This window comes from Rhinatrema bivittatum, chromosome 5 (genome assembly GCF_901001135.1).
Source record: "Rhinatrema bivittatum chromosome 5, aRhiBiv1.1, whole genome shotgun sequence".
NCBI lineage: Eukaryota > Metazoa > Chordata > Amphibia > Gymnophiona > Rhinatrematidae > Rhinatrema > Rhinatrema bivittatum.
Window position 1 is genome coordinate 357,012,514 of NC_042619.1, and position 19,154 is coordinate 357,031,667.

The window sequence follows — 19,154 nt, forward strand, 5'->3', positions numbered from 1 at the left end:
GGAGAAGCTCTTTGGTTCTCCAAAACCTTCTACTTCGGCTTCGGTATCCTCAACGTCCAAGGAATGCAGGGAACCATCCCTGTCTCTTCCACTGGCAGTCCCGCTCTCCAGTACCCCTAAGGATCGGGGAGAGGGAGATCGATCCTCGGTGGTCTCTCCCCTCCCCCTAACCTTGGGGTCATCGTCTTTCTCGGTGCCGGGGAAAGACCGAGCTGAGCTCTAGAAATTCAGGAAGCATCAACACCGGACACCATCTTACCACGGTTCCGGTTCCAGAGCGGCATTGTCAACTGCCAAGCTGCCATTGAAGTGCCACCAGCCACCAGAGTCCCCATCCTCCAGTGCCCTTGGTAGCCCAAGGCATTCCCCACTGGCAACGGTGCTGGGTGCCGTGCCTCCTCGTGATCCTTATGAGGATGTGCTGGCGACACCTCGTTCCCCTCCATCAGTTTTAACCACCCAGGACATTCAGGAGGAGTTGGCCTGCAGGGTGTAAACGGCTGTGCTCAAAGTGCTACAGAGCGTTGAGCTGCCAGTGCCACTGGCCCCCATACGGGTGCCCGAGCCTCCGCCCTCGATGCTCAAACCCTGCTGGAGCATCTGGATGTCCTTCTTGGCACCTTACCAATGCAACCGGTGCCCGAGAGACCTCCGATGCCTCCTCAGCCACTGATGCCCTCCACCGGAGCAATCCCAATTCCCAGGTCCTCTGATGAGGATGAGGCCTCGTGGACTGGGCACCCTTGCCCGCAGTTCCCGGGCCGCTGCCGGTTCCTCCTGGCGTACCATGGCCAATGCCCCCCTCGATACCCGGGGTTCCATCAATGCTGCCGGTGCCCCCTCAGCCTTCGGTGCCCTTGGGGCCCAGGCCTACTGCCTTTCCCAGTCCCTGCCCTCGGCGTCTGGGCCTTAGCAAGGAGGAGGGTCCATATGACCCGTGGGGCAATGACTTCTCGGACTCGTCCTCAGAGTTCTACGACGACCCCCTCTTGGAGCCTTCCCCTCCAGAGGAACAGCGTCGATCTCCGCCCGAAGACCTGTCGTTTGCCAGCTTGTAAGGGCCATGGCAGAGGCCATCCCTTTCCAGCTCCTGTCAGAGGAGGATACCTGTCACAAGACGCTGGAAGTCCTCCAGTTCATCGATGCTTCTAAAGAAATCATGGCGGTGCCGGTCCACGACATCTTTAAGGAACTCCTCCTCCGTTTGTGGGAACACCCGGTGTTGGTGTCCCCTGTTAACAGGAAGGCTGATGTGACTTATCTGGTACAACAAGCTGTGGGCTTTGAATGGCTGCACCTACCCCACCAGTCAGCAGTGGTGGAGTCTGCGCTTAAAAAGGCCGGATGCTCCTGGACACACGCTTCTGCTCTTCTGGCGTGTGAACCCAGGAAGCTCGATGGCATAGGGAGGAAGATGTTACAGAGGGCTATACTTGTGGCCCGTATTGCGGCCTACCAGCTATGCATGACCCAATATAACCGCAACCTATGGAAACAGGTTCAAGAGTTTGCGGAGGGCCTCCCCCAGCAACAGCAGGAGTCTCTTGCAGCCATTGCCACGCTGGGGCTTCAGGCGGGTAGACACGAAGTCAGGTCTACCTATGACGTGTTTGAGACTGCAGCTCGCCTAGCCACCGGAGGCATCTGCGCCAGACGACTGGCTTGGCTCCGGGCCTCAGGTCTCCGACCAGAGTTTCAGAACAGGCTTGCGGATCTCCCCTGTATAGGCGAAAACCTATTTGGGGATAAGGTAAAAGAGGTCATTGCACAGCTGAAGGATCAGCATAATACTCTTCAGCAGCTCTTCGCCAGCCCCTCTGAAGACCCTTCCTCTGCCAGGAGGTCCTCCATGTCGGGCTCTCGCAAGCCCTTCTACCAGACTAGGAAGTACTTTCCTCCAGCTACCCGTGCCCGTCCGCCTCTGTCCAGCCCTAAAGATGGCAGCCGACAACAGCGGATTCTGAGGGCCCAACCAGCCCTCCAGCAGGCACCGTCCACCAATTTTTGACTGGTGGCGAGGGGGCATGAGCCAAATGCCGGTTCCCCTGTTGGTCGATCCCCCAGTCGGTGGCAGGCTCCTTTGCTTCACCCACCGCTGGGAAGCGATCACTTCGGACCGTTTGGTCCTCTACATTGTCTGCCAGGGCTACCGCCTGAGCTTCATCAGGCTCCCAGAGACCGCTCTTCCATGTCCATCGTGGGTTTTGCCCGCCCATCAGGTTGTCCTTCAATCGGAACTTTCCGCCCTTCTAGTGGCGGGCGCGATAGAGTGGGGCCACGGCTTCTACTCGAGGTACTTTGTCATTCTGAAGAGGAACGGCAGTTTGCGCCCCATCCTCAACCTCAGGGCATTAAACCGATTTTTTGTAAAAGAGAAATTCAAAATGGTGTCTCTGGGCATGCTGATCCCACTCCTCCGAAGAGGAGACTGGCTCTGCTCCCTTGATTTGAAGAAGGCTTACGCCCATATTGCAATTGTCCCCAACCACAGGAAGTACCTCCGCTTTCTGGTGGGGATGGCACATTTGCAGTACAAAGTGCTGCCCTTTGGGCTGCCATCAGCCCCATGCGTATTCAAGAAATGCTTGGCGGTGGTGGCTGCCTACCTCAGGCATCGCTCGGTCCATGTCTTTCCATACCTGGAAGATTGGTTGATCCAGAGTGACTCCCACTCCAGGGCCCTAAATGCACTGGCCTTGACGGCTCAGACCTTGCAGACATTGGGATTATTCATCAACCTCCCCAAGTCGCATCTCAGTCTATCTCCACAGCTAGACTTTATCAGCACCAGGTTGGATATGGCACAAGCGAAGGCTTTTCTGCCCAAGGATCGAGCAGTCGCCCTCTCTTCGTTGGCCACCCTCGTTCGCAACAGAAAGAGGATGCCGGCCCGTCTGCTGCTCCGTCTGATGGGCCACATGGCAGCCTCAGTCCATGTGACCCCCCCTTGGCCCCCTCCGCATGAGGGACCTTCAGTGGGCCTTGTGGTCCCAATGGCGGCAGGCATCCTAGAATCTAGAGGCATCGGTGATGGTCACGGACCCTCTCCGCCTCTCCTGACCTGGTGGGAGGCCCTGCCCAATCTGGAAACCAGGCTCCCATTTCAGCCCGCACCACCCCAGATGACCCTCACCGCCGATGTCTTGCCTCGGGAGTGGGGGGGACCCACATGGACGGCCTCCATACCCAGAGCCTTTGGACTGTGGCCGAAGGCCGCTGCCAGATAAACTTCCTGGAGCTTCGGGTGATCCGGTACGCCTTGTGGGCATTCCAGGACAAGGCTGTCCTCCAAGGTCGACCTCATCAGAATGGACAACCAGGTGGCAATGTGGTACATCAATAAGCAGGGCGGCCGGGCTCCTTCCTCCTCTGCCAGGAAGCGATACAGGTCTGGGATTGGGCCCTTTCCAGAGGGTTGTATCTACGGGCCACCAACCTGCCGGATCACCTGAACACACTGGCGGAGCATCTCAACCTGTCCTTCCAGCCACATGAGTGGTTCCTGAACCCTGCGGTGGCAGTTGACTTATTCTGTTGCTGGGGCAAGCTGGACATGGACTTGTTCGCCTCTCCCCAGAATCACAAGGTGAGCATGTTCTGCTCCCTGATTCCGGAGAAGGGCCATCCGGTCTGCAACACATTCTCCCATCATTCTCGAGGACTCTGATGGTACGCACAGGGCAAGCCGAATGGCCGATGTGCACAACTTGTGCGCATCCCATACAGAAGCACGCATAGCTGCGCGCACAGTGGTGTGCACAACTGAGCCATGTGCACAAGTTGGCCGTGCGCATTACTACGGCCGCGCACAACTACACGCGCACATTGAAGCTCATTACTTGTGCGCCTAGACAGAGTCAATGGCACCGGCATCCAAGAAGTCCAGAAGGCACTCTCTTTGCACAGCCTGCCACATAAGAGCCGCGCAGCCTGAACTGGAGTCCTGCTTGTGTCAGCATTGCGAAGAAGCCTGGGGGGGGGACCAAAGCCTGGTCCTTCAGTGTCCGAGGACGGGTCCGGAACTACTACATATGATAGCTCCCCAGATCTATGCAACTCCGAGATGGCTTCTCCACAGGAGAAGCCATCTCGGAGTTGCATAGTCGGAGCCCCTACTCCGACTCCCCCTGGGAGTCGGAGTAGGGGCTCCTGTGGAGGTCCCTAGGTCCATGTTAATCCCCCTGGGATTAACATGGACCTAGGGACCTTCTCCTGGTTAGAATTTTTCCAAGGGCTGCAAGCCTTCGTACAGGCACAATCAGCCCTGGCTGCGACACAGGCTCAACCCCTGATGGAAGCACAAAATCCTCCCGGCCTTATTCGAACCCCTCGCCTAACTAAGAGTCTCCCTGACAGGGTCCCAGACACCTCAGATGATGATGATGGCTCCCTGGAAGAAGGAGAAATCCCTCCAGGCCTGGAACAATACCGAACTATGCTTTGTTTCTTCCACAAGGATGAATTACCAGCCCTTGTTTCCCAGACTTGAAGACTCTGGGTATTCCAGGCACGGACCCTATGGTGGAACCAAAGAAGAACCCCATCTTGGTGTCCCTTCGTAAAGCCTCATGCTATTTCCCGATGATGGAAGCCATCCAGAAACTGATTGACCTGGAGTGGGATGCCCCGGAGGCCAACTTTAAAGGAGGTCGGGCCTTGGAAGCCTTATACCCTCTGGAACCAGGGCCAAGAAATGCCTGCACTTTCCAAAAGTGGACGCCATGGTCTATGCTGTCTCAAAACGAACAACCATTCCCGTTGAGGGAGTGGCTGCATTGAAGGACACTCAGGATAGATGATTGGAATCCATTCTTAAGCAGGCCTTCGACGCAACAGCAATGACACTGCAGATTGCTTCCTGCTGCACACTGGTGGCACATTCCTGCTTGCTCCTCTTGAGAGAGGCAAATAACTCCAGAACGTATACCGGTGAGACGATGGAACCTGCAGCAGCCTTCCTGACGGATGCAAGCTCAGACCTAGTGCATACCTAAGTCAGAGGAGTAGCCTCTGTAGTGGCAGCCAGAAGACAGTTATGGCTGCGGAATTGCTCTGCTGATGCGATTTCTAAAGCGAATCTCACAATAATGTCCTTTAAAGGATCTCTCTTATTTGGAAGCAGATTGGAAAAGTTAGACAGTAAGTGGGGTGAATCCCCAGTGCCTCAGCTACCGGAAGACAGGAGTAAAAGATTCCAGTGCTCCTCCCCCAGAAGAACTAGGGATAGAGGCTCGCAACGCTTCAGACCCTACAGGAACTCACAGTTCCATGCACTTCGTCCTTCTGGAAGGTCCCACCCTTTTGGAACCAACAAACCAAGAGAGGAACAGGCCTGGGGACAGGCTCCAGCCATGCCCCCCAATGAGAAGGCACTGACCCATCCACAGGAAGAGGAAATAGGGGTCGACTTTCCCTCTTCTACCAAAGATGGGTCGAGATCACATCGGACAAATGGGTGATAAACATCATTCGAGAAGGTTACTCTCTGGAGTTCCGCAGCATCCCTTGGGACAAATTTATGATGTCACCCTGCCACTCCCACACCAAGAGACTGGCAGTGGAAGCCACTCTGACAAGATTACTTAGTCTGAAGGCAATAATTCCGGTTCCTATGCCCCAACAAAATATGGGGCCCATCTTGGACCTCAAGAATGTCAACCGTCATCTATGGATATTACACTTCCGCATGGAGACCCTTCGCTCCATAATAATGGCAGTACAACCAGGGGAGTTACTGACCTCCCTGGACCTCTCCGAAGCCTACCTTCACATTCCAGTCCATCAAGAGCACCAGCGTTTTCTACGCTTTGCAATACTGGGCCACTATTACCAGTTCCAAGCGCTATCCTTCGGCCTAGCAACCGCCCCCAGAACATTCTCCAAAATTATGGTGGTTGTGGCGGCAACACTAAGGAAGGAAGGAATCTTGATACACCCTTACATGGACGACTGGCTGATCAGGGCAAAGTCTTCAGAAGAGAGCCGGCAGTTGGCCAGCAGAGTCAAGAACCTACTGCAGGAGCTCGGTTGGGTGGTGGACATGGGCAAGAGCAGTCTGCAGCCCTCCCAGTCTCTAGAGTACCTGGGGGCCCGTTTTGACACCAAGCAGAACAAAGTCTTCCTTCCTCCCCTGAGGAGAAGGAAGCTGATGGAACAATTATGATTGATGACCAATGCATGCCCCAGGGTATGGGACTATCTTCAAGCCCTAGGCCTCATGGCATCAACCCTGGAAGTTGTTCCATGGGCAAGGGCCCACATGCGACCGCTCCAGCGATCCTTGCTGGAACCCACTGTCCCAGGACTACTCAATTCACCTCTAACTACCAGCAGAGGTACGTCCTCAGCTTCAGTGGTGGCTACAGGAAGACCACCTAAGCAGAGGAGTACACCTATCCTCACCGAATTGGACCTTGCTCACCATGGATGCAAGCCTGCGAGGGTGGGGAGCCCACTGTCAGGAACTGATGGCCCAGGGACAATGGAGCAAGGAAGAGGCGGGATGGAACATAAACCGCCTAGAAGCTCGAGCAGTCAGACTAGCTTGCCTGCGATTCAGCCACAGACTCCAAGGCAAATCGATTCGAGTAATGTCGGACATTGCCACAGCAGTGGTCTACAACAACCACCAGGGAGGAACCAGGAGCCAGCAGGTGTCTCTGGAGATAGATCCTCTCATAGGATGGGCGGAGATAAACCTACAAGGGATCTCGACCTCCCACATCGCAGGAAAAGACAACGTCTCAGCAGATTTCCTTAGCAGAGAGAGCCTGGACCTGGGGGAATGGACGCTGTCGACCACAGCCTTCCAACTGATAGTGAAGCACTGGGGTCTACCAGCCATGGATCTACTGGCCACCTATCTCAGTGCCCAAGTCCCCAGGTTCTTCAGTTGCAGACTAGAGCCACACTCTCAAGGGATCGACGCCCTCATCCAGACCTGGCCAGAGGAAGTCTTACTGTATGCCTTCCCCTCATGGCCACTACTGGGCAAGGTCATCCAAAAGATAGACACCACAGCGGACTACTTCTCCTGCGTACCATGGGCGGCCAAGACGCCCTTGGTACGCAGACATGCAAAGACTCCTTGTGGGGATCCCTCTGTGCCTACCTCCACACAGGGACCTTTTCCAGCAGGGCCCAATTCTTCACGAAGATCCATCTCGATTCTGGCCCTTGAGAGGACTCGCCTGAAGAAGCATGGTTACTCGAAGCCCGTGATTGACACTCTGCTCCGAGCGCGCAAGTTCTCCATATCCCTGACATACATATGGATCTGGAGAATATTCGAAGCCTGGTGCAAGGACTGCGGGACTCTCCCATGGACAGTCAAAATCCCATGATTCTGGAGTTCCTACAGGACGGAATGAAGAAGGGGTTGTCTCTCAACTCACTCAAGGTCCAAGTAGCTGCCCTCTCCTGCTTCAGAGCTGAAGTGAATGGTATCAGTCTATCAGCTCATCTGGATTTGACCCGTTTCCTAAAAGGGGTTAAGCAACTTCGGCCACCCCTAAAGTGGCCAGTGCCCCTATGGAACCTCACTCTGGTATCCTAGCGGGGGCTTCTTTCAGGCCAACATGTGGTCTGTCACTATGCCTCTTAACATTGAAGACTGTATTCCTGGTGGTAATATGTTCAGCTCGTCGAATCTCCGAACTACAGGCACTATCCTGCCGGGAACCATTCCTTAGGTTCACTCCTGGAACCATACAGCTGCGCACCGTTCCCTCCTTCCTACCGAAAGTGGTTTCCGAGTTTCATTTGAACCAAGCCATCTCCCTACCATCTCCTGATGAACATAAGGGCTCGGAAGACTCGGCTTCTTCGCCACCTAAATGTCGGCAGACTCTTGGTACGATACCTGGAAAGATCGGATCCGGTGCACAAACCGATTGCTTGTTCGTCCTTCACAGCGGGAAGAAACAAGACGAAGCGGCCTCGCGGGCAACCATAGCCAGCTGGATCAAGGAAGTAATCAAGGCAACCTACATAGAGGCTGGAAAGCCTTTACCACTGCAGGTTAAGGCCCATTCTACTAGTGCCCAAGCAGTATCTTGGGCAGAAACCAAGCTGCTATCGCCTGCCGAGATCTGTCGGGCGGCGATGTGGTCCTCCTTACATACCTTCTCCAGGTTCTACCGCCTGGATGTTCAGGTCCGAGAAGATGCAGCCTTCACAAGAGCAGTACTAAGTGGGCCATGGGCAGCCTTACCTGATAATTTTGTTTTCCTTAGTGTAGACAGATGGACTCAGCATCCCTCCCACAGCTGCCCCCAGAGAAGGAGGACCTCGGAAAGCAAACCTCGAGACTAAACAAATATGGGTAAGCCATTGCCTACCCTTAGTTCAAGACACCCACAGTTAGTCTGGTGATGGCGTTGACTTAGTTGAGTGCACTGGCGGTCTCCAGTTTTTGAAATCAGTTGAATCAGTTTAATCAAGTTTAAGAAGTTTAACCAAGTTGTTTATGCAAAAATATATATCCACAATGCCTTTTTGAGGAGGTTACTGAGGAAGTGAGGTCAGTGCAGGGGTATATCTAGGGTGACATCAGCTTTGAAATCTGACTCAGTCTCCCATCTGCTAGCAGAGGAGCAGATAACCCACTGGTCCTGAGTCCATCTGTCTACTCTAAGGAAAACGAAATTATCAGGTAAGTAATTTCTCCAATGGCAACATTTAACTTTCAAAAAGGTGACTGATAAAATGAGTAAAAAGATTAGAAAAAAACTGAAAGGAGCAACTGGAAAGGTTAAGAGTTTAGCTCAGGCATGGATGTTTAAAATACCATCTTGGAAGCCCAGAACAGATGTATTCCACACATTAGAAAAGGTGGAAAGAAGCCTAAATGACTATCAATATGGTTGAAGGGTGAGGTGAGAGAGGCTATAATATCTAAAATAACATCTTTTAAGAAACGGAAAAGAGATCTGAATGAAGAAAACGGGAAACAGCATAAGCACTGGCAAGTCAGATGCTAAGCATTGATAAGGAAGGCAAAGAGAAAATTTGAAAAGAAGAAAAACTCTTAATAAAAATGTTTTCAGGTACATTTGATATAAAAAGCCTGCGAAGAGAGTCAGTTGGATCATTATTTGTTCAAGGGTAAAAGGAGCACTTAAGGATCCAAAGCCAAAGCAGAGAGACTAAATGAATTCTTTGCTTCAGTCTTCACTGAGGAAGATGTAAGAGATAAACCCATGCCAGAAATGATATTCAAAGGTGATGATTCAGAGGAACTGAAACAAATCTCAGTGAATCTGGAAGATGTACTAGGGCAAATTGAGAAACTAGAGTAGCAATTCACCTGGACCAGATGGTATACAACCCAGAGTGCTGAAAGAACTGAGAAATGAAATCGCAGACCTGCTATTTGAAATTTGTAAACTATCATTAACATCAGTGGTACCTGAAGACTGGAGGGTTGCCAATGTAATGCCAATTTTTAAAAAGGGATCAAGGGGTGATCGAGAAAATTACAGGTCAGTGAGTCTGGCATCTGTTCCAGGCAAAATGGTAGAAGCTAGCATAGTTTAATGGGACAAAGCCAACATAGATTTAGCCAAGGAAAGTCTTGCCTCACAAATTTGCTACATTTTTTGAGGGTGTAAATAAGTGTGGATAAATATGAGCCTGTTGATATAATGTATCTGGATTTCCAGAAAGCATTGGACAAAGTCCCTCATGAGAGACTTCTTAGGAAATTAGAAAGTCATGAAATAGGTGGCTTGCCAACTGGTTAAAAGATAGAAAACAGAGAGAAGAGTTAAATGGTAAATTTTCCCAATGGATAAAGGTGAACAGTGGAGTGCCCCAGGGACCGATGCTTTTTAATATATTTATAAATGACCTGGAAATGGGAACAACACATGAGATGATCAAATTTGCCGATGATGCAATTTGACAACTTTGAATAATTTTGTAAGAGGATTGTGAAAATTTGCAAGAGGACATTGCAAAACTGGGAGTCTGGGCATGCAAATGAAATTTATTGGAGACAGGTGAAAATTAATGCACTTAGGGAAGAGTAACCCAGATTATAGCTACAAAATGCAAGGTTCCACATTAGGAGTCACCACTCAGGAAAAGGATCTAGGAGTCATCGTTGAAAATACGTTGAAATCTGCTGTGGTTGCAGCAGCAACCAAAAAAGCAAATAGAATGCTATGGATTATTAGGAAAGGACTGAAGAATAAAACAGAGATTGCCAACTGGTTAATGCCTCTGTATCGCTCCATGGTGCGACCTCATCTTGAGTATTGTGTGCAGTTCTGGTTACCACATCTCCAGAAAGATATAGCAGAATTGAAAAAAGGTACAGAGAAGGGAAACCAAGATGATAAAGGGAATGGAACAATTCTTTGAAGAAAGGCTAAAGAGGGTAGGACTCTTCAGCTTGGAGAAGAGATGGCTGTGGAGAGATATGATAGAGGTCTATAAAATAATGAGTGGAAAATACAAAAACCAGGGAACACACAATAAAGTTACTGGGTAATAAATTTAAAACTAATAAGAGAAAATATACTCAATTTATAATTAAGCTCTGGAATTCGTTGCCGGAGGATGTGTTGAAAGCTATTAGTATAGCTGCATTTAAAAAAAAGTTTGAACCAGTTCCTGGAGGAAACGCCCATTAACAATTATTCCTGGAGATTTGCAGAAATCCACTCCTTTATTCTTGGGATAAGCAACCTGGAATCTATCTACCCCTTGGAATCCTACCAGGTACTTGTGACTTGGATTGTCCATTGTTGAAAACAGGATACTGGGCTTGTTGGACCCTTGGTCTGACTCAGTGTGGCAGATCTTATGTTCTTATGTAAAAATGTTAAAGGATTATTTGCTTATTTTTTATTTGCTCAAAATTATTTTTAAAAACAAAATCCTTTTGAGGGCATTCGTATCAGATTTCTTTATTTTGGAAGAATATATTTAATTTGTCACACTTTGTAAAACAGATCACACTGTGGAGCAGCAGTTATGCTATATAGAGCACTTTTAGATCAAACTGTGATGAATGTGTCAGTGTCTGGATGCTTTCATGAGTTTGCAGAAGATCCTTGTATACAAGTCCTGACATTGCTAGATGGAAAGTGTGACAAAACACTTCTGTTGTTCACACATGACTAGCACTTTATTGTTTTACCGAAACGATTCAGCTCATATTTCAAATTCCTGGTTTATTGAGCTTGTGCTCTTTCCAGCTTTTAATTCCTTTGGACTGCAGTGAAGCTTTCAGTTCAACCTAAATACACCTTAACATGAAACAAAAAGTGCTGGACAAATGAAGATATAGTTTTCCAGAGAGGAGACCGAGCCATGTATTGTACTCTTCCTATGGTGATAGCTAAGAGGCATGCCACTGGAAATAGCATTTAATGGATCTTCTTCCTGCTCTGTGACCAGGATTTTACTGCAGCACTTGCTTAATGTGTGAGAATGTGTGATAAAAAAAAAAAAAAAAAGATGAAAAAATTGAAGGCTTTCCATGATGTTTTTATGCTAACTTGAAAATGGAAAGAAATAAAGAGAGAAGGATACAGATATATTATGTATCTATGCATGTCTTGATGCTTGCAAACGTAATGGTACAGTCTGCACATGCCTTCATTATTTTCTTAGGACATTAAAGGGATATTATGGGATTCCCTGAATCTTATATCAAAGCAACAAAACTGTTTACAATCTTTTCCTAAAACATTTGTCCAAGAAGGAGCAAAGGGGTAATGTTTCCAGTAGAAAACTCTTTAATCTCATTAAAGGTAAAAACATCTTGTTAAAAACTCACAGTGGTAGAGAGAACAACTATTATACTTTTATTTATTTTTATTATTATTTATTTAACTTCTTTTACTATACCGAGACTCAAGACCAGGTCTTATCGTACCGGTTTACAATAGAACAGGGGGAAACCAATTAACATCTAGGTAGAAGGTAAAGTTACATTAAACATGTATTTAAACTTTTCATTCTGAAAGGTCATTATTTTATTGAAAGCACTTTGGTGTATATATATATATATAGTGATGATAACTTTCAAGATGGCGTGCAGGCACTCTTTGGCACATGTGCGTCGGCACACGCCCAGATACATGAACAATTTTATAACTTGCGTGTGGATATGCATGCATGTTATAAAATAGCCTGAGCGTGTACACATATATGTGCCCAGCTTTAAGTGAGCACATGCCTATGCATGTAAATCCCGCTTGTACTGCTTAAGTCGGGGCATTTTAAAAGGGGCGTGCATCCATGCTATTGCCAATTTTCCCAGTTTGACCACCAGTTCGTCCAGTTAACACCTAGGTCCTCCAGACTCCCTTGGTTTGATAGTCTGCACTCTCCCCAGTTACCTCAGACCCTTTAACCCCTGAGAAATGTTTCTTTCTTTTTGTTTTTTTAACTTATACCTCATCCCTAGCAGAAGTGAACTTCCACGGCAGGGGATCTCTTGGCCATGCCTTGAAATGCCCATGTCCCACCTAGACCATGTCCTCGCCCTGTCCCTTTTCGTAAACCTTTGGGATATCCGTGCAGCGGATGAGTGTACGCTGGTGCTTGGGTGTGCGCATATCTCCCTATTTTGGCATGTGCCGGGCTTTTAAAATTCACCTCTGAATGTATAAGGTTTAGCAATCCTGTTTAATGTTGGGCCATATTTTTTAAATATGTCTTATATCTCTAATGAAAATATCCTTATAAAATAGCAATATGAATGCTGGCCAGTAATCAAATGTATTATTTCTTTTTATTTATTTCTCATCTGTTTTTTTTTTCTAGGCAACGTTTATTTTGACATCAAATCTATTGGAGACAAGTATGGGAAGTTTACTAGTACTTTCCCTGCTGCACAGGATGAACCAGGTATTTTGGTAATTGATAGATTCTTTGTATAGGTAACTGTTTTTTTTCTAAAGAGCTGCTGTTTATACATTGTGACATTTTATGAAAAACATTACATTAGACATGATGAAGGTTATTCCTTTTTTGGTATAGATGGAGAATAAAAAGTTCTGCTTCAATGCAGAAATTGCTTAATTATCAATCAAAATATATCCAAGCAACACTACCACAACATTTTGATAAAACCCCGTTTTGTGCCTGTTAGAAAATTCTTTAATTGTCTGTCAACAAGTAGGGCTGAATTATCCTTGTAAACATGGGTGATATCATCCAACAGTGTAGAATGGACCCATCTCTCTGAGCTCAGTAAAGGTTTACTGAGCATATATGGTGAGCTCCATGTGTGTGCTGCCTCGTGAGCCCCTTAGTTTTATTTTGTCTGAGCTTCTGCATAGATATATGATACTCTCATGATATTTTCTGTATTTTGATTCTCTGCCTCATTGCTGCTTTGGCAGCCCCTAGCAGGACTTTTAAATGCTACATAAGAAATGTCATACTGGGTCAGACCAAGGGTCGATCAAGCCCAGCATCCTGTTTCCAACAGTGGCCAATCCAAGTCACAAGTACCTGGCAAGTACCCAAACATTAAATAGATCACAAGCTACTATTGCTTATTAATTACTGTAATAGCAGTTTATGGATTTTTCCTCTAGGAACTTATCCAAACCTTTTTTTAAACCCAGTTACACTAACTGCTGTAACCACATTCCTATAAGCATGATATCTAGGGGCAGACCCAAGAAAAAGCCTGTCATTAGCAGCTTCAAGTCTTGCATTTATGGGCACTGGATGTTAACTAATGTCCATGAGGTCTGCTACGGGTGTTTGGGTTTAGACCATGAGGTGGCAAATTGCTACAATTGTGGTAGCAGTTGTGGGCCTGGAACGTGCGGGATCCCTGGAGGGCATGCGAGGAACAGGCCCATGAATCCAGTCATAGGAACCACCACTCCTCTTGGAGTAGAGCCTCCACAAGCTCTTGCCACATGGAGTCAAAAAAAGGGCTCATCCCATCACTGCTCTGTAATGAAGCCTCCCTCTTCTATTTCTTCTGCAGACTCGGGTTCCAGTAAAGCACAGAAGTGCTCAGCACTGGAAGAGGCTTGATCATCAACATCTAAGTACGCCTCGTCCCTGAGGCAGAGCTCTTCAGAGTCAAAACAAAAGAAGCATGGCATGTGGCCAGGCCCTTCATCGTCACTAATCTTAGTGCTGCACCAAAAGTCTTGTCTTTTATGGGTGGAAGACCCCCATGGTGCGTAACACCTTTTTCTTCTCAATCCTTATGTGTCCATGGCTCTAGTGGCTTTGGCACAGAGCACGCATTCCACAGCAGCATCAGTATGGAAGCTGGAAATGCCGGCACCAATTCCACCCATTAATCTGTGGTACTAATGAAGAAGATGCTCTTCTAGGGCAGAGATCTGAGTCTCAGCAGCAGAGCCCTTTGTTTGAATCAAGCTTTTCAGCTCTTCTTCAACTATGGTCCAAAGACCACAGCAGTCAGTGAAGACAGGAGAGAGGTGCTGGAGCTTCTCCTATCAAAAATGGGCGAGGTGTTCTCTCAAACAGGAGTGCCCACTAGCTCTACTCCAGTAAACCTGTACAAGAGTTGCTGACCATGGTTGTTAGCCCTTAACATTCATGCAAGCCTTCATCTGCAGTTACGGAATCCTACCCTGAGTCAGACAACAATGAGAAAGATTCGGCTAGGTCAGCATCCTCTCAAGACATTTCCCCTCTGAGGAGATAGAGTCTCTACCCCTGGTTGCCCTTTTCATCATCAGGGGTGTTTCCTCTACCTGGATTGGAGGAGGGTTCAATGAGAATCTGGTTGGATCCCATGCAAGAACTGCCATAAGCATTCTTCACCACTTTGAGGACCTCTGCCATTCCAATTTTCTAGATAAATTGTCAAAAATGTTAATATTAATGTCAGGAACTATAGCACGACATGGACGCCACTGCCGTATTCAGGGGCTTCCCCCCAGGCACGCAATGACTTCCAGTGTGGACCCTGCAGCAGGAAACCTCACAGCAGACCAGTGGCAGATGATGTCACAACTGGATATTTAAATCTCAGCCATGCTATGGACCAGCACCTCAGCAATGGATTGTCTTGCCTTCAGCCTTGCTGTTGCGACCGTCGGTCTGCGACAGCTTCGCCCCGCCTACCTTACTCTTCTTGCGGTTCCTCCCACTCACCTCAGACTACTGGCTGCCACGGTGTCTGTCTGCCATCCTCTCCAGCGTCCCCGGACCAGCTTTGGTGCTGCTTCCCGCCAGGCTCCTCCAAGATACCATAGGGCGCGCGCGCGCATGCACGCCACCCTCATCTTTATTTCCTCATTGGCACGAACCTCAGAGGTGTCCCCCTGAGATGACGTCACGCTGCCCGGATATTTAAGCCTACAACTTTTGCTAACTTATCGAATTAGCAATGGACTCCTTACCGGAAGCCAGTTTTCGTAGAAGCCTCTCATGAGGGACTTTGTCAAACGCCTTCTGAAAATCCAAATACACTACATCTACCGGTTCACCTTTATCCATATGTTTATTAACCCCTTCAAAAAAATTAAGCAGATTTGTTAGGCAAGACTTCCCTTGGGTATATCCATGTTGACTGTGTCCCATTAAATCATGTCTTTCTATATGCTCTACAATTTTGATCTTGAGAATAGTTTCCACTATTTTTCCCGGCACTGAAGTCAGGCTCACTGGTCTATAATTACCCGGATCGCCCCTGGAGCCTTTTTTAAATATTGGGGTTACATTGGCCACCCTCCAGTCTTCAGGTACAATGGATGATTTTAATGATAGGTTACAAATTTTAACTAATAGATCAGAAATTTCATTTTTTAGTTCCTTCAGAACCCTAGGATGCATACCATCCGGTCCAAGTGATTTGCTACTCTTTAGTTTGTCAATCTGGCCTACTACATCTTCCAGGTTTACAGTGATTTCGTTCAGTTCGTCTGAGTCATCACCCCTGAAAACCATCTCCGGAACTGGTATCTCCCCAACATCCTCATTAGTAAACACAGAGGCAAAGAATTCATTTAGTCTTTCTGCAATGGCCTTATCTTCCCTAAGAGCCCCTTTAACCCCTCTGTCATCTAATGGTCCAACCGACTCCCTCACAGGTTTCTTGCTTTGGATATATTTTAAAAAGTTTTTATTATGAGTTTTTGCCTCTATGGCCAACTTCATTTCAAATTCTCTCTTCACCTGTCTTATCAATGTTTTACACTTACCTTGACAATGCGTATGTTTTATCCTATTTTCTTCAGATGGATCCTTCTTCCAATTTTTGAAGGATGTTATTTTGGCTAAAATAGCCTCTTTCACCTCACCTTTTAACCATGACGGTAATCGTTTTGCCTTCCTTCCACCTTTCTTAATGCGTGGAATACATATGGACTGCGCCTCTAGGATTGTATTTTTAAACAATGTCCAAACCTGTTGAACACTTTTAACCTTTGCAGCTGCACCTTTCAGTTTTTTTCTAACTATTTTCCTCATTTTATCAAAGTTTCCCTTTTTAAAATTTAGTGTTAGAGCTGCAGATTTACTTATTGTCCCCCTTCCAGTTATTAGTTTAAATTTGATCATGTTATGATCACTGTTGCCAAGTGGCCCCACCACAGTTACTTCTTTCACCAAATCTTGCGTTCCACTAAGAATTAAATCTAAAATAGCTCCCTCTCTTGTAGGTTCCTGAACCAATTGCTCCCTTTGCATTGTGTTAACACATTTTGAGAAAAGCCTTAGGAAATTACATTCTCAGATGTAAATCTATAATCTTACCACTAGAAGAAGCATGTTGCATGTTGCATATTGGGATATCCGCCATGTCTGTGCTGCAGACATGGCCACGAATTGATGTATTTTTTTATATTTGTTATGCAGGACTGAATTCTGTTACTTTGTTCTTGTGTGCAGATCTTCAACCAGTATCACGTGGCACAATTAGCAAATCCCAGGCTATAGAATAAATAGAATCTGGGATAATTATTATTTTCTTTTTTTTTTTTTGCATACTTTACAGCAACAATTAGATATGCCCTCTATCAAATACAATAGATACATTAGGACACTGAAAGAGTTTTGTTGTTTTGAAACATTTTTTGTTTATTATTTTTTCAAATAAGACCAATAAATATGTCTCAGTAGGAACCCTGCAATAGTTTTACTTCTGCCAAATGAATAGCGCTAGAAACTGCAGTGGCATAACTACTAGAGTTTTTCAGTAGCGTTGTATGTTGAGAGTTTTCGGATTGTGTTCCAGGAAAACATTGTATTACGTGCATTGTAGATAAAAAGTGTTATTTCTTCTTTTCATTCTTTGAGGTGAATCTTTGTTCCTGTCGTGAGGGTCAATTGGCAAGCAGTTCACAAAGAGCATGCACGCTGACTGACCATAGAAGGGATGCGGATAATTTTTATATCCCAGTTTCTCTTTAATTTGAGCTATTTCCTACCTCAAAAAACATTTAATGTTGAAAAACCTGACATATTTGTATTGTGTAGTTTTGGTTTATTTTATTTATTTATTTTATTTAAAGTCTTTTATATACCAAAGTACAGCAATCTGCCTTCTCTCCGGTTTACAAAATAACAACTTGATATTTAATAGTGAATGGGTGGAATGCTGTAAGACACAGAACATTGGTCATATTTAAAATAAGCGTCAATGTTTATGCCCTGGGTCTAATACAGAGCCACGTTTTTTTGGATATCCTTTTTTATTGGGACCATATAATAAGCAGTCCAAACTCCTGCATTGAGAATCTAAGAGAAGAGAAACGTGAGGCTAGTGAAAGACAGAAGGCTATTACACTCACTGAGACTTTTATTAATGTGTTGATATAGCCCGAGCTAATTGTGATGTGGACCTTCGTATTTTTGACAGGTGAGGATGAAAAGCTATATGCCAGGGATTTTGCTTTATGGAAAGCATCCAAACCTCAGGAACCATTCTGGATGTCTCCTTGGGGAAAAGGAAGGCCTGGTTGGCATATTGAATGTTCTACAATAGCAAGGTCAGATTTTAAACTTGAATGTTTTTTTCTAGTTGTGATAAAATGCGATCTAACAATTGAAAATCTCTCCCCCACCCTCTCCCAAAGAAATACAATCCCACAGTATCATAGAATGTAAACAGAGTTATGTACAGTGGTGAGATAATCAAACTGCCCTTATTTCTGCAGACACCATGGGTTTCCTGAAATAATCAAAGCACAAGTAGCTTTGCTTTGATTATTGCCTATGGAAAAGTGCCTGTACAAGACTGCACTCGCTTTTTGTGTGGATTAAGGCATACTTGCAGGCCGATTCAGAAAAACACGCGGGAGAGCGGGCGAGTGCCCGCTCTCCCGGTGCACGCACAGGCCTCTCTCCTGGGCGCGCGATTCAGGAGGGTGGCCTATGCAAATTAGGGCCCGCGTCCCTAGCGCCTCCTTTTTGACAGGAGCGGTGGCTGTCAGCGGGTTTGACAGTCGATGCTCAATTTTGCCAGCGTCGGTTATCAAACCCGCTGACAGCCAAGGGTTCGGAAAACGGACGCCGGCAAAATTGAGCGTCCGTCTTCTGACCCGCGGGCCGATTTTTAATTTTTTTTTTTTAATTTTTACTTTTTTTTTTTTACTTTTGGGGCCTCCGACTTAATATCGCCATGATATTAAGTCGGAGGGTGCACAGAAAAGCAGTTTTTACTGCTTTTCTGTGCACTTCCCCGGTGCCGGCAGAAATTAACGCCTGCCTTTGGGCAGGCATTAATTTCTGAAAGTAAAATGTGTGGCTTGGCTGCACATTTTACTTTCTGTATCGCATGGGAATAACTAATAGGGCCATCAACATGCATTTGCATGTTGCGGGCGCTATTAGTTTCGGGGGGATTGCACCCGCGTTTTCAACGCACTATTACCCCTTACTGAATAAAGGGTAAAGCTAGCGCGTCGAAAACGCACGTCCAAATGCGGGTTAACAGTGCGCTCCACCGGAGCGCACTGTACTGTATTGGCCTGTTGGATAGGTAGTTTTGGTTATTTAAAACTTCCCATGTAAGTGTTTCCCTGCCTCAGGAATGCCTCAAGAGAAACACAGAGGAAAGTACCCACCTTGCTGACATACCTGAGTAGTTTTACCAGCATGGAGAGTGGGCATTAATAAAAAAACGTATTTATGCAAGTACAACAGTTTTGTTTTTTTTTATCTGCGGAAAGAACTTTGATTATTGCTTTCTATGT

General features: G+C 46.7%; 1 protein-coding gene across 4 annotated transcripts in view; it reads left to right on the top strand.

The window, feature by feature from the left end:
* Window positions 1-19,154, top strand: part of CARS2 (cysteinyl-tRNA synthetase 2, mitochondrial) — a 217,729-nt gene that overhangs the window by 77,683 nt on the left and 120,892 nt on the right. For all 4 annotated transcript variants that reach the window (XM_029604706.1, XM_029604707.1, XM_029604705.1 and 1 more), the window contains exons 6-7: window positions 12,781-12,864; window positions 17,819-17,948. In XM_029604706.1, the coding sequence (XP_029460566.1) occupies window positions 12,781-12,864; window positions 17,819-17,948 (214 nt within the window). The remainder of the gene's footprint in view (window positions 1-12,780; window positions 12,865-17,818; window positions 17,949-19,154) is intronic.